This window comes from Anneissia japonica, unplaced genomic scaffold (assembly GCF_011630105.1).
Source record: "Anneissia japonica isolate Jap-2015-1 unplaced genomic scaffold, ASM1163010v1 scaffold3945_len365852_cov175, whole genome shotgun sequence".
In the NCBI taxonomy this organism is placed as follows: Eukaryota; Metazoa; Echinodermata; class Crinoidea; order Comatulida; family Comatulidae; genus Anneissia; species Anneissia japonica.
Genome location: NW_022684590.1, coordinates 36784 through 53691, shown reverse-complemented (window position 1 = coordinate 53691; position 16908 = coordinate 36784). Strand labels below are relative to the sequence as shown.

The 16908-nt window shown below is 34.1% G+C and overlaps 2 protein-coding genes across 2 annotated transcripts; both read left to right on the top strand.

The window, feature by feature from the left end:
* Positions 1-2207: 2207 nt before the first annotated feature.
* Positions 2208-8734, top strand: LOC117107144. The gene is made up of 4 exons (XM_033248712.1): positions 2208-2439; positions 4481-4668; positions 4864-4953; positions 5754-8734. The coding sequence occupies exons 1-4, from the start codon at positions 2248-2250 to the stop codon at positions 5845-5847; spliced, it is 564 nt and encodes a 187-aa protein (XP_033104603.1). The 5' UTR covers positions 2208-2247; the 3' UTR covers positions 5848-8734.
* Positions 8735-8885: 151 nt separating this feature from the next.
* LOC117107137 (uncharacterized protein C18orf19 homolog A-like) lies at positions 8886-13486 on the top strand (the record flags this gene model as incomplete). The annotated part of the gene is given in 4 exon segments (XM_033248699.1): positions 8886-9493; positions 11760-11841; positions 12154-12471; positions 13139-13486. Coding segments are annotated over 4 exon segments (812 nt in total), but the record flags the coding sequence as incomplete, so codon positions are not given.
* Positions 13487-16908: the final 3422 nt, after the last annotated feature.

Genomic DNA, 16908 nt, shown 5'->3' with positions numbered 1-16908 from the left:
CACCCCACCCATACCCGTACCCATTAAAGATAAAAATAATATTAAAAATATCCATTGATTGATTAATAATAACGCGACGTCATTGGATGCATTTTTGACAAATTGAGTAGGGCTACAGTAATTTAATTCTACATGAGGAACTTAGATGTGCAGTGGTTCAATTCATACCAGGTGCCTATGTAACCCAACTACCCTACTCGCGCGAATAAGCGCCCGGGCGGTTAAAATATTTTTTGCACTTTCTAGGGGCGCTTATTCAAACGGGGCGCTCATTTAAACGGGGCGCTTGTGAAAACAGAGTGGAAATTGAAGGGGCGCTTATGGAAATAGATGAAAATCGAGGGGTTCTTATGGGAAATTATTTTAATAATTAAAAATTCAAGAGGCACTTTTTGAATGAAAAAAAGATTATATAAGGACATTACGAATGGTGGTTAGAGGAGATAATCGTCCAGAGAACATGGCTCATAACAAGAATGCTTTGAATATTTACATAACAGCAAAACAGCAGATGCAATTAATGGTGGGTAGTGGTCTAGCTTGTTGGCCATCGGCCGATTGAGATTAGCAGGATGGCAGGATCATTGTATTTTTCTTTTCAAACGGGGCGCGTAAGGAAATTTTCACGGTTATTCGAACGGGGCGCTTATTCAAACGGGGTGCTTATTCGTGCGAGTACGGTAGTGCTATTCATGCTATTTTTACATTGTATAGACACTAATTTTATATATATTTTAAATATATTTTTAAACTATCATCAGGGCTATGGTGAAGCAAAACAGTAAAAACACTTTGAATTCAAACCAGGCAGGTTCAATCAAAAGAAAGATTGTTACTCACAACATCGTTACGGTTGGTATTTTGCCTTTTGACATTGACAACAAATCTAAGATTAGACGTACTCTTGAACGAAAAATGATATTGCTAATACAGTACACTTTCAATCAATACCCGTATTATCCACCACGGAAAGAAACCAAAAGGTGAACAATCAATGGCACCACTCTGACAGCGGCCAATTATATGCGCACTGATGATGGACAAGGGCCGGGCCTAACTGAAATATTATTTGATTCTAAGATGCGCGCTTGATCTTATCGGATTCAGTTCGAATTATTCGCACGTCTACATCATCAATTTTTAACCGACCTCTATGTTAATGATTCCGTACCACTTAAGCGGCCGAAAAACACTTATATTAAAGCTGTATAAATTTTTAATATTCTACAATCATATACTAATTAATTAAGTTTTCTAAGAAAAAAACTTATAATTTAGTTTTGTTTCCATAAGAGTAATTGTTTTATTAAATTGATAGGGCCTATTCTATTTCTTTTTTTATTAGGGGAGACTTTTTTATTACCTTGTTTATCAACACTTTTTTTTAAAGGTCAGAGAAGGGCGGATAAAAACAAAATATTGTTTCTTATTTAGCAAAATGATTTTGCCAAAAGCATATAGGCGGAGGAGAATTATAAAAACAAAATGTTATTGATGAATGAAAGGTGGTGTAATGAGATTGTTAAATATTTTTTAACATAATAAGAAATAAATAAATACATTATTTTTGGAGATTTCTGGGGAGAAGAGGGCGTACTAAAAATAAATAATGGGGTTTTTTTTCTGAAATTCGTATTTTATGTTGCAGAGGGTGCACTAACTGGCAAAAAATAAAATTTTATTATTTTTATTCGAAATAACTATTTAATTGGCGGTCAGAGGGTTCGCTAAACAAAGTAACTGTAAAGTCTCGTCTTATTACGTATACACTAGCATAATAGCGTGTGCCATTGCTGTAAATATCCAATAAATTTGATTTTATTGATTTTTAAAAGAAACAGTAGTTATAGGATTTTGTGACATCACTTCGGTTTCTAAGCAGCTGCTTTAATTGCCACTTATATACGTATGGAACGCCATCTAAACACACTCAGCTGATTATATATTCAGCTGAAGGTGGTACAGACTGTGATAGGCCTATTATAAGGAATAATTACTTACTAGGCCTATAACTGAGGTTAATATTATCTTTATTTAATAATTGAATATTGTTTGATTGATGTTTTTTCATTATTCAATGGCCAATGCAATTTGTTTAATCATCGAAACACATTCATGGATGCATTTCATCACATCATGGAGGTATACACCTCCATGATCACCCGTGGCTGAATTGTAATAATCGGGTTATTGCGCGCACGGCGCGCCACACTATCTGCCGATTGATGCTATGCTACTGTAAACAACATGGCGTCAACTGGAGAAACCGATACTCTCCTTCGTCATCGTTCAACAGGTAGCGATCAGAAACAAGACACAGTTTCATGGACCGATAGTGAAGGTGACTCTGACTATGATGACCCTGATTTACCTTATGGTGGAAAGGTTTATCTTGCGAGAAAGAAGAAACCAGACACACTTCTGGTTCGGTTTATCGAGGTTGGTCAGTCAGCACATACATAACATAATAGGAAGCCTAGTAGGCGGGTATTCGCCTAGGCTAGTGTAGAGTCCCTAGAGTACTATTTAGGAAAGCAATACTACTTTACTAGGCCTACCTAGAGAGTAGGGCTGAGGCGCGGTGGTTGCGGTCTATTAAAACGACGATATGGGATAGCCTAGGCCTCATATAATTGTTCTAGGCTGAATAGGCCTACTACTACTAGTACCACCTCCCAACTTTACTACCAATAAAAAGAGTAATCAAGTATTAGAACACATGCTATCGTGTTGGGGCACGGTGGAAAAAGAGGCACATGTCTTAAAAACGTTAACAAAAAATGTACTGTTTTTAATTTACTAAATTTTGATTAAAAAATTGTTCTTATAAAAGTTATGGATTTGAAGACAGTTAATGTAGTGTTTATTATTAATATTATTCTAAGCTAACTATCTAATCTGTTATTATCATCATCATTTTAAATAAAGTTATTAACATTTTTAAAATGATTATTAAAATTTACTTATTTTTATGATAATTGTGAACAAATTTTGAAATATTCCATTCTAGGCCTAAGCATCCATCCTAATGGTGTGTTTCTACTGATAAACACAAAATAATCAATTTTTTTAAACTGCTTTTTTAATGAGTACCAGACAGCCTGCTCGCGTTGCAACTTCATTTTTTATTTTTCGAAAATCGGTTTTCGTGAAGGAAATTACGTCACCATTTTGTTTAAAATACAACACGTTGTTTTCCTAACTGTATAGGATAGTATCTTTTTCATTCCTGCCACGATGGCGAGGAGTAAGATATGGTGTGGGACATGAAGGCAAATGTTTTTGGCTGTGCTTATCGGCACAAAGAACAAGCAAACAAACGAGGACAACGGTAGGCCCAAAAGAGCGGAGAGGCCTACGCCCAATATCCCCCCACAAAATAATTACATAATGAATTCGTCGCTCGACATGTTTGTTGACGTTTTTAGCTTGTAGGCCTAGGACATGAATTTTTTGGAAAGTTTGCGCCTAATACGATCTAGTCTTTGCAGTGATTGACATGGAGGTCACATTTCACCTGATGATCACTTTTTTGTGTTGTACCTAAAAGGTGCACAGCCAAAATTGGTTATTTGCCGTTCAAACACGCTATCCATTGCGTGTTTTTAATCAATTTTTTTTAATCGCTTTTTTCAAACTGGTCCCGTTTCTACTGCGAGAATAAAAGCGATTTTTCGAAAAAGCGATTTTTAATTGATTATTTCTTTCCAGTAGAAACAGGCCCTTAGTATCATGGACCTAGATCCTATGGTATTATAATATAAACATTTTTGATGACCTTTTTATTATATTTTGTAGTGTGAAATGGGCAAAGACTTTGGGCGATTTTTATACCAAATGAATAAGGACTAAACAATCTTTTTTCTTTATAAGTTCATGTTCCATGAATGCTGAATTGCACAGAGCAACCTCCCATTCAAGACCCTTTTAATTGTAAGGCACCTCTTATCATGAGACCACTCTAATCCTGAGACCCCTCTAATCCAGAGACCCCTCTGATACTTAGGTCCCTTTAATGCTGAGACCTTTCTAATCCTGAGACTCCTCTAATCCTGAGACTCCTCTAATCCTGAGACTCCTCTAATCCTGAGACTCCTCTAATCCTGAGACTCCAAGACTCGAATTCCAAGAGCCCACTAATCCTGAGACCCATTTAATCCTGAGGGCACTCTAATCATGAGGCACCACTAATCATAAGACCCCTCTACTCATGAGACCCCTCTAATCCTAAGATGCTCCTAATCCTGTGGCTCCTCTAATCCTGAGATCCCTTTAATTCACAACAACAATTCCCTACAAAAAGCTGAATCCATCCCTCAGAGCCCACACCCTCCCATAAGTGTCTAAAAAAACAAAACTTCCTGAGAAGCACATATGGTCCCCGTCCTTATTAAAATAATTTCCGCTGCTAGTGTTATGTCACATTTCATTAATAGCCAAACCACTTCCTGCTATTATTAATTACCATCTTTTATTTCAGGCGTCTGTTGTCATAGGCCTAGTGCTGTTCATCTATTATGCCTACTACCATTTTGAGAACCTGCGGTTTAATGTTAATCATGCGTATGCTCACATTGGCCACACACACGCGATGCATCTGGTTGGGCAGCGCTACTTAAATGGTTTTGGCGTTGATAAGGATCATCAGCAAGCTATGCGTTGGTTTAGGTAACTTTTTTTCTGGCATTCTGGTATTTTGTAGGTTTTAACTTTACTTTTGGTAGACACAGTGGCACAAGCAAGATTTTTTAAGTGTGTTGCATAGTGCATAGATTGATAGCAGATCATAAATGTATCCACATCTGTCAGCCAGCCATTTGATAATTAAAGTGTATTTAAAACGTCATTATATTTCCTTCAAAGATACGCTGCAGATAGAGACCACCCTCACGCGGCTCACAACTTAGCAGTCGCCCATCTTCAAGGCTACCCAACAGACGTCAAGAGTAGAGAGTAAGATTTTCATTTTAGTTATAAAGATATCGTGATTTGTCAGAAAATAAAATTCATAAAAATGGATTTTGGTGGTCAAATATGTATGAATAAAACCATAGAGAAAGATGAAACTGCGCATTAGATTGTGTTCAGAAAATCAAATTTTATTTGACAAAAACATGTAACATAAATATGGTGATGATGACATCACATCATGTCCATATATAGGCATGCCATGACTATATGCAGTTTTTTGTCAAAGCCTCAATTTATTCCCTAAAAATATTGAATTCATCTCAATAGACCTTTAGAGAGTGTCAGTCAAACTTAACCAACCAATCAAAAAAGGGCAATGAATACTCGCTCCTCCCACAAACACATGTGTTGTCCTGAAAACATGTGTTTACGTACATTTAGTGTATGCCACAGGTTGGTAAGGCGCGGCTTGACAGCAATTTTTTGTGGCCCGCGACAACCCCATATGTGCAGCCCACCTACCGTATTTGGCTAGAAAACACCTTATTATGACCCAATACAGATAAAATGTAAAAATTTATATCAAAACTGAGCAAAAAGTATAAAAGTAGTGTATGCAGGTTTCTGGAAATATCAGAGTATATGTGCGGTGTTAAATCAAAAATTCCCTTTAGCCCTCCGACCAATGTTTATACCCGCCCCTGATTTACACATGTCATTTTGTGGGAACTTTACTAGCAATATCCAAGGGTCAAAGCTTATTGTAAAGGCATTTATTTAAAGGTATTCTATTTAAACATGTATGGTTTTTTCATGTGCTTGGTTTGTATTTACTCTTGCAGAGAAGCCAAAAAGTTACTGAAATTTGCAGCTGATAAAGGCGTGAAGGAATCCAAGGATGCCTTGAGAAAGATGTGTCGGCATGGCGATTGCTAAGCTACAGTATGAAAAGACCAGAAATCAGAGGCAATACTGATGATATTGATGTTATTGAATTTGGTGGATACCAGGTTTTGTAAAACGGAAAGCAAATGCTGTTGAACTTTATTTATTATTTTGGTTTCTAACTACAGGTCTCCCTCCAATTAAAGACCACTTTGGGACCAGGGTTTTCATAGTGTTTAGCACCTTTGTTCTCAAAGTGGAATAATAAAGATAAGACATCTGTTAATATGGAACCACAGAAAAGTGGTCTTATATTGGAGGTGAGATTAGATGCCACAATAACAAGAAAAATCATTGCAAATTCTGTTGTTTGCAAACAATAAGCAGTACTTACTGTAAACATTCCAAAAATAATGATGTGCAGTTGTTTAATAGGGACTTTAAACTTACCTCAATTTATATTAATTGTATTAATTTAACATTAGTTTCTTTGAAGATAGTACTTGCTATATCAGTGTATGCAGCTTTCCAAATTTTAAAAGGATGGTTTAGGGACGCATTTAATGAAAGAAAATTTTCTTTTTATTGTGGCATGTAGTTAAATCAGCCTATCCTATAGTAGAAATGATAGCAAAACACTAAATATGCTCTATTTCTGGCACTGCAGTTTGTGGATTTTCTGACATTTTCATGATCATACTTTTTGTATGATGGAATCAGATTTGATAGTTGAATAGTAGTCATGCTGATTGTTCTATTAAAAATGTTCTGAATTGCAGAACAAAATATGTTAGCAGCACATTTACTGAACACTTTCAAATTCTGCCTTGTTTAGAATAGTTAGCCCTGGTGTACTATATTGAATGGTCCATGCCTCCGGTGTTGCCCCAGTAACAATTACCTACCTGTAACCATCACCTTGACACAGTAACAAAGGCAATCGAAAAAGACATTGTGATAGAAACATTCAGGACAACATTCTGATGTTATTTTGGTTCAATCACAAATGAAAGTTTAACAACACTATGTAACCTTGAAGTTTAGAATAATATTGGACTTTGGACAAAGGGCATTGTTTATAGATTTTAAAGTTGTCAGTTGCATATAATATGCAATTTTTTGATCTTTTACAGTTTGTACTATGTAAGGTGTTATGCAATACAGTATATATTTTAATGTTTTATATGGTAATTTTTTTCTTCAATGTATAAATGTATATGGTCTGTGCAATAACTAAAATAATGCAAGTTAAAGCTACTTTTACAAGAACAAAATTGTATTGCAATCTATTTTAGGAGCTATTGTTGTTGCTAGTTCGTTTCCACTTAGGCTTGTTGTTTGCTACTCAGGATTTTCTACCCGGCCCATTGCCAACATGACATTTTGCCACCCTAGGTGTTATCTTTCAAATCCTCAAATATTTCAAGGATTGATAAAGCGTTTATATGTACAGAAATGGTTTTATTACCTTTAGTCATTGACATGTACGATATGTCTTGCTATTTTTGACATTGAAAATATAACTGTAATGTGTTATTGATATATCATTGTTAAATATAAACATTATTTGAGAAACATGCTATTTACTGGAAACATAGGCTTACTAAATTTGTCTTCTTTTATTTAATAGAATAGAACAAATATCAAAACCACATTATAAAAGTTTAGCAGTGTAAAATCACAGTTTGTGACATGTTCTAATGAAACTGGGACAAAATATGATATGATATTTTATTATAATTAATAATCTATAATTAATTAATTGGTTTATTTATTTCTCTAAAGCTTTCTTCACACTATAAAGTTTTATGGGACAAATATGTGATGTGAAACATATATGGGCAAGATGATGTCTTATTACACCCAAATATGGGCATTCATATTTATTTGTCACATAATATTTAATAATGTTGATAGAGCAATTGAAGTGCTATTTTTTAAAGGCAAATCTCACTGTGCATACACAGTTCATGTATGATTTCACACATACAACAATGGCACCAGAAATTTGCCGACAAGCGGTCCGTAGCAAGGGACCGCCTAGAGCCTCGGCCTGGAATGAAAAAATCCCTGGTAGAGTTCATGGGGGTGTTTTGGGTTAGTTTGGTTCAATATATGCTTTTAGACCACAATATTAATGATTGGTTATTTTGGATAGACAAATTATTTTTTTTTTTAATTTTTTATACGACCTAGTTGTGCGTCAGACAACAGGGGGTCCAGGCCTGTTCCCCCTCCTTACCCCGTTGGCACCACTGCACACAAACATAATACATGTATAAAATATAGAATAATTTTGTTTGCTTTTTCTTTAGGTTCACCTTACATTGTCTTTACTTGGACATGGCACTTTGAGACCATGTTTATTTGCGCCATATAAATTGGCCTATTATTATTATTATTATTATTATTATTAGTGTAAAATTAATGAAATAAAATTTTTACTTAAATCTTATGTTTTCAGACAATATAGAGATAATTATTTGAAATTATCGTGATAAATTCAGATCTGAAAACTTTGATCATTGATTTCCTTACCAAGCGATTTTTCCTGGTTTCATGGGAACATATTGCATACAATTTGTGTGCAGTATGCATGCTATGCTTCTGTGCATTACAAACTTTACCATACTTATTGTCTGTTTTGTTTTGGTTTGATGCAATACTTTATTAAAACATTTGAATATTCTTTGTTTGTAGGGTATTAAATCATAATTATACAACTAGGTTTCTGTTGTATTTTGGTGATTTAACTTATTATATTTATCAGTATCTTGTGAGGTTATTCAAATACATGAAATATAGTTTGAAATGTATATTTTTGTGTTATTTATAAGTATTTGGCGTTTAAGTATGTTCTATATTTCAAGCATTGTATCAGACGTCGTAATTTAGCAGAAATGCTCTGTACCATTGTTGAATAAATGTTTGATTTGATTTAATTTGATAATAATAATATAATAATTTATTAGGAACTACACTTTTTAATCAGTGGTACATTTCTCAATAGAAGATGTGTCCAAAACAATACAGTGTACAGTAAAGTTCACAAAAAAGACTTGCTAAGAAAAAGATAGTCACATGACTGTACCATACTCACAATTATAAACATAGAGGCATACAGTACATACTTTATACAACACCACCTATCATACAAGAAGCACACATATCAGGCCAGATCACACAAATGCATATAAAAGTAAATCAAAAGTCATTTAAAGTAATACAGGACTAAAAAAAAACCGTTCATTTTCTTTTTTCAAATATGTACTGTCTTTTAAACTTGTCATCGTGACCTTAAGTAGATAGCTTATTAATATTAAATAGGCATTATATTGTGAGGTGATTTGGTGATATCAGATACAACAGATTACAGGATTCATAGAATTTATCCTGAATGGATTGTATGTATATGTACATACAAATTTGTATGTACACAGAATTTATTGTGAATTGATTAATTGTATTGCGTATCTCTTGGCGGATTCGGCTTTTCATAGTATGGCTGGTAGAAAGAGGGCGGTATTCAACACGTGAAGTGCGTGCAAACATTGTATATTTGCAGGAAAAGTTGTAAAAAGTTTACTGCATGCAATCATTTCAGATGGTGCTATTATAAATTGCTGGTTGAGAATGTTGAAAAAGATAATACCGCTTCGGGTGCAATTTCAAACGGTATTGAATACGAATGTAAAACGTAAGTTTATGTCGTTTTGGGCTAGGCCTAGTTAACAGCATATTGCTAGGAGGCTAGGGGCTTACTTCTACTACAAGGCCCAGGCCGGGCTGCTACACTAGGCTTTAGGTTAGTCGTAGCCTATGACTGAGCGGAGAATAAACACAAACTAGAAAGTATGACTAGCCTCCACATCAAAAATACGCTCATTCTTTATATATTCTGGCCTAGCCTGTCAGCAAATAATGATGATAATGTCAAATTTGATTTTCCTAATATTATATTTCTTTGGACTTTGGCATTTCTTAATAATAATAATAAAAATAAATAATCATAATCATTCATGGTATGTTTTCCATATTATTAAAATATATTAGGCCTAGGCTTATTGCATCATGTTAAGCAGAGTAATAATGGGACTTCTTAATACTGTAATATAATATAATTTTAATATTAATAATAATGATAATAATTCAAAAGTGCAATAATAATAATAATGGATTCACAACTTTTAATTTTAAATTTTCATCATTCTTAACATCATTTTTTAAATATTATTATTATTGTTAATAATAATAATATTATTATAATAATAATAAATAATAATTATTATTATTATTCAAAAGTGCAAAGGGAGATCATTTGGGTAAGCACTTAATTAAGTTTATGAAGTTGAGTGTTTGAAATAAGAATGTATTCTCTTTTTTTAATATCACTTTTAACTTGTCCTTTTAAATATTTTACATATTAGTCAATTCAGGCAATTTAATTTAATTTAATTTATTGTTTATTGTTTCTTACATTGTAAAAATGTTCAAAATTTGTTGAAGGGCCCCAATGGAAATAAGTTTTATATATTGTAAAACTTTCTTGGGTTACCTACCCTAAGAATTAATGCCTTATCTTTTGTTCTTAATCATTTATCTGTCCATTGGTGTTTCTATTTTGTATTCAAGATGATTCAAGTAATCTGTGATTTTAATTCCTGAATAAAATGAAATGAAATGAAATGAGATAAGGAAGGCTCTTGGAGTTTTGGTGGAACCCAAAAGATGTTATCATACTGTGATTATACTTCTTGAATACAACTTACTTCCAATTGCTACACACTTATCCTCCTCCGTCTCTTCATTTAAAACTGCCCTCGACCACCTGTGTTAAGCCACTTTTTTATTTGCATTTCTTGCTTATTTATTTACTTATTCTTTTTTTTTGTAGTTATTTATTTAATTTTTTTATTAATAATTTTGTTCTTTTTATTTATTTTTATTGTTGGTAATTACTGTATTAACTTAAATTACATAATTGGCTACTGATTTTTTGCTATTTAAATTTGAATCGTTATGTTATTTTGATACTTTGTACAGGGACTAGTTATGTTACCTCTCATTCTCTTATTTGAGTTATTAATTATGATTATGAACTTAAAACCAAGCCTATCATATAAGTAGTATGGTAAAAGAATTGAGCAATGCTGCTATGTCAGGATCTTCAATTAAGTGAAATTGCTGTTGTAAACAGCTGTGATTGCTGTAGTTTCTAAGTTCTGCACCATACTGTAAATTTATTTTAATTTTAGGGATGATACCTCAAAAACCAGTTAAAATTTGCGCAGAAAATCGCTAGGAAAATAAGTGCGCAGAATCATAATTACTGCATAGTACATTGTTTATATATTTAATAAGATAAAGCCTAATTATCAGCAAAATCTGCACTGAAATCAGCCCTTATTTTCGTAAATGCGCAGACAGATTTTTGGCCGGAGGATATATTTCCAGCACAGGCCTTGCTACACAGTCCTCATGGCCTTCGTCGGGAAGATTGCGTCACAACAACTGATTTAAATGATGCTTTTTTTACATATTCATTCGTCAGACCAAAAGTAACTCCACTTAAGTTGGAGAGCCGTCTTCCCATTCGGCCTTGAAAAATTATGCCCCAAACAGGGCATAAGAGTATATGTACCGTACCGCTATCTAGATGACTGGATAGTCCTTTCAGATACCAAAGAGTGTTTGATAAGTCGCATCACACTGGTATTTCAAATGACAGCTTCGCATCCATTTTAAAATCATTATCAATGTTCATTTACTGTGGTTAAAACAAGATGTACAACAATAAAACCAATCACAGACCAGGCCTCAAGATGTTTATTTTTTCAATATTCATCGAAGTATGAATGAGGGCTGACAAAAATATATTACAGAAAGATGCTTTCAACTCAGCATTTTGTTTTTAAGATGAAATATTTTTATATTTATTTAATTTTGATCATTCTTTTCAACAGGTATTCATCACTCCACCGAGGAAAGTAGTTTGGTTCAAGCTGCCAAATTCCATTTTGAATCATTACCACAGACAATTAGGACATTAAACTCATTTTCTGGAAGTTCATTTAGAAGGAAAAATCCAATTAATGGGTTTTATCCCCATCATCTAACACCTGGTCAGCGTCAGTTCATTCACACACGTGCATTTTCCACGCAAAATGATAAAGGGAGTCAGGGCAACAAGAATGGAGAGGTTGAGGAGGAGCCGATTGTTGCTATGTACGATGAGAGCGGGAATAAATTGAGTAACTGGGCTCGGATGAAGATGATGGCAAAGGCGTATGGATACGTGATCATTCCTGTACACTGGGTCATCGCTCCTGTCTGGTTTGGTTCATTCTACTTAGCGACATTAAACTCATTTTCTGGAAGTTCATTTAGAAGGAAAAATCCAATTAATGGGTTTTATCCCCATCATCTAACACCTGGTCAGCGTCAGTTCATTCACACACGTGCATTTTCCACGCAAAATGATAAAGGGAGTCAGGGCAACAAGAATGGAGAGGTTGAGGAGGAGCCGATTGTTGCTATGTACGATGAGAGCGGGAATAAATTGAGTAACTGGGCTCGGATGAAGATGATGGCAAAGGCGTATGGATACGTGATCATTCCTGTACACTGGGTCATCGCTCCTGTCTGGTTTGGTTCTTTCTACTTAGCAGTGAAACAGTATGTGAAACTTCTCATTTATTATTTGTTATACAATTGTTTATTGTTTGTTTTTTTTATAGATTTTTTGATGTAATGTAATACATACACTGTTTACGGGGAGGAAATTTAACAGGGGGGTGGGGGGGTAGGGTGCTGATTACCTGAGCCCCACCATGGTTGGTTGGTTTACAATAAAAAATTATTTTCACAAATCAAATAAAATGATTTTATTGTTTTCCCATGTTCATGACGTCATTTGATTTTATTAGTGAAATACATTAGATGGAACAGGCCTGCTGCCCCCTTCCAACCCCACCAACTGCCTCCTCTTTTACTTTATAAAGATAATTTTTGGGTCGTAGCAGGGGTCCCAAACCTCCTGCAAGATACAGGATTTCTCCCGGTAATTGGAACAGCCTCCCACACTCCCACAAGCAACTTAAGCTGGAATCACCCGGAAAATGACCCATCTTCCACAAATTCATTATAATTTACATGCTTTTATTACTTTATCATTTGTCTCGCAGAAGTCAGTGCCTAGGGATATCACCATGCTTATGAGTTAAGGCGGCTCACTTAACCAGATCTCCCGAAAGGGAGACCGACCTCTCAGGTACAGCAAATTTTATTCCAAGCTTGCTCAGCTCGCATTTACTAATTGTTTTTTTTTCTTTTCTTTTTGTAGTGGAATTGACATAGTACCTGTCCTGAAGAGCATTGGTGTAAGTGAAGTTTATTTAAGCAAATTACAACACTCTGGTGCCAGTGATATCCTGCAGGCCTATGCCATGTACAAAGTCGCTACCCCAGCTCGCTACACTTTAACATTAGCTGCTACTGAGATGACAATCCGTGCCTTGAGGAAGAGAGGTTTCATGAAACCGCTACCACCTAAAGAGAAGACGTACCGGGAATCAATGCAGGAGACGTACGCGGGAATGAAGGAAAAGATGGAAGACGTGAAAGGAGACGTGAAAGACAAAATGGATGACGTTAAAGATAAGATGAGCGATGTTAAAGATAAGATGAGCGATGTTAAAGATAAGATGAGCGAAGTGAGGGACAAATTAAAAGAAGGTGAAAAGAGCAAACAGAATTGATCACTGAGTCACTGAGCGAACAAATAAATTATTATATTGCAGGAAGAGGAAACTTTTGCAATCAACTGTCTGAAACCTGCAACAGGCGAATCAAGAGACTAAATTATTAGCTTGTAACGTACATCAACTACAGTTCGCCCTTCAAAATCGAAACCACTTTTGAGACCAAAAGTTTTGGGGTGGTCTGGGAATTCGCTTTCCACTTAGAGGGTTAGCTTAGTGTTAATCGATTGAAGATTGTAATTTGGTTCTTTGAAAAAGTGGTCTCGAATTTTAGAGGGGTCTCGAATTGGAGGGTGCACTTTACTTGCTTTATTTTAATATCTACTATTCAATAACCCACCCAAGTTACAAAATAGAAATGAACTGTACTAAACATTGCTATGAAATACTTAAGATGGAAGTGGCAGTGATGTGATGGGCTATCTTGCTGCCTTATTCAAAATTTAAATGCTACATCTTTTTTTTCTTTCGTTTGTTTTCCTCCAGAGGGCAGTATACACTAAAACCATATTACCTATCTCACCCTAAAGCCAAAATCAGACCAAGTTTGTAGAACGTTGCATAGCATTTTACTGTATATGTATTTGTTTGTGATAAAACAATTGCACTAATTCACAGAATCTACACCGGCCACTTGTCATCAAAAATGAAAGTCTGTAAATCAGGTAAAATTCCCATGTATTGACCATTGATCATTATACATGTTGAACTGAAAATATGAATTATAATATCTTTGACATTTTTGTTATCTGATTTTAACAATTGTTGCATCAATTATTAGCTTTTGACCTCAAGGTTTCAAAGGTCTAATAACTTAATGGCATTGGTCATGGTTGTGCACTTCTGAAGCGCCTGTAACATTCGTCTCTATGCGCTCTCCAGAACAACAGAAAAGAACAAAAAACATGAATAATGTATGTAATTTTATTGCATTGTGAAAGATGATTAATGATGATATTTTATTGCATTGTTTCCTCTAGGACTTTTAACTGTATAGATCGTGTTTGGTAATACAGTAATATGCTTTTGGTGAAATACTGTTCATACTTGTCGTTCCGTAATTAAACCCTTTTTATCATGATTTGCTAATCTATTTTGATTAATTAATCTTCAAATAAATCATCCTTTGTACGTCAGATATGAGCTCTCTTTCATGAATAAAGAACAGCCAGTCAGTCCATAACTGCATTAAACTTTTTACACGTTTTCTAGCTATAAAAATGGTTGTGTATGCAAAAATTGAGAGTTTAAACATTACAATAGCGACTAATTCAACATTGTGACATTAAGCTCCAACAAATATTTAATCAAATTCCTAATTCAGTAAACATTACTTACAGTTTCATTGTACAAACAAGTACTGTAGCTCATTATTTTACTTTATGCTGGGGGTTTTTTAAGGCAAGTTAATTTTTTGCAGTTCTTCTGTAAGCCGTCTCATATATATGCGCAATAAACTTTTTTGGCAATGTCAAGGCATATAGCAAAAATATTGCACTCGGATAAGTATAGTAGTTTAAAGAATGGTTGCATTAAATATCTAGTAATAAAGTTGTAGCTGTGGTGGTTGAGATGCTTGGCTTCGCGTCACAGGCTGGTTAAAAAAAATCAGCACAGGATTTTTTGTTCGCAACTGAAAAAACATCTCCACCCCTTAAGCCTCATAATGCAACTAAGTCTACAAATATTCACCAAATAATTTCATTTATTTAAAGCACCCCTGAATATTATCAGCTTACCTTCTAGGATAGGCTGGGAGATGGTATAAAAAAGCATTTTGCATAGCAACCAAAATAATTCTGTTATTTCCAAAAATTGATTCTTTTGCATGATAGTGGACATTTTGACATGTGGACTGAATTTGATGATAGTTAAAATTCATGAAATGAAATTTCAGGGACATATGTAAAGAATGACTGTATAAATTGCGTAGTAACTACTCGATTTAAACCTCATAATGAAAGTCTGTTAGATTTTTTCCGGCTAGTAAATATAAGTGTGCACAGGGTGTTTGATGTTGATAATTTAATATATCTTAATGTTCAACTTAAGCATACTGGGTAATTTGTTCCTCCTCCTTCCATTGATTTCCCGTCATTAAATACATTTTACAACTGTAGACAAAATTCATTAGCTGTTGTCATGTTGGTGGTACAACCATTCATAAGAGAAGCATTTGTGTATGGTTGTTTTTTTTCATTGATCAATTTTGTACCTAATTTTATTTATATAAATTGTAAGATACTGATATGTAATTATATTTAATAAATAATTTTTAATAAAGCAAACTAATGAAATTATTCCACATGAGATGGTAAATAGTGTTAAAGCTATAAAAGTGAAATATTTTGCTAATTTGTCTGTATTACAAATCAGTTGCTAAAAATGGTGTTGAACTTGCAAAGTTCTTTTAATATAGATCTATGTTGTGTATGCGTTTTTATTTCATTTGAAAACAAAACCAAAAGAAATTATGATATTTATTAGTAAATAAATGATTAATTAGTTTGTAGTACGTTTTTCGTATTAATTAGCGTGGAAGCACTGTATTAACATAAAATGGCAACTTAAATAGATTTTATAATGTTTTGTTTAGTCTGCTGAGTTCCAAAGTTTTAGACAAAGTTTTTGTACCTGATAAATTGTTTTGTTAGCCTTGAAAAGATTGGAGGAATGGGTCAGGTTCCGGAATATTGGGAAAAAGGTGGGGAAATGGTGGTTGCGACCCTTTTTCTTCTAGTTTTTAAATATTAACAAATTTGTATCTCAAATTCTCAATAACCGTCTTAGAAATATCAAAATATTTTTTTCCTCTGGAGCCTGACTTCGAGCCAATGTATTAAGAGTAATTGTGAAAAAAGTTGCAACAATTATAAACATTCTGTTTATGCCAAATGGATATCTTTGCTACTTTTTTTCATTTAATTACTCTTCAATTATATGCTTTTTTCCCCCCTGGATAAAAAAAATGTCTATTCATAATTGGAGTGGTTTGGTGGTTAAGGTGCATCATGCCTTGTAATCCCACGGTCCTGGGTTCAGTTCCTGCTTACAGCAGAATTTTTTTTCTCTCACAACTAAAAACTCCACTCCATAAGCCTCAATAAAGCATTGTTCCATTCTGAAGTGGCAAGTGTACTTGCTTTTGGATGCTGAAGAAGATATAGGTTGATGCTGTTCATAATTATAGTAGGATGTGCCTTTTCAAATTGTCTTCAGCTGACTTAAAAACTCCATTTTTATCATGCAAATTATCAATAATTGAAAGAAATTGTACTATATAATTATATCCTTTAATTTTATGGACTTGCTTTCACTGTAACAAGGTTTTATATATTATATATATATATAT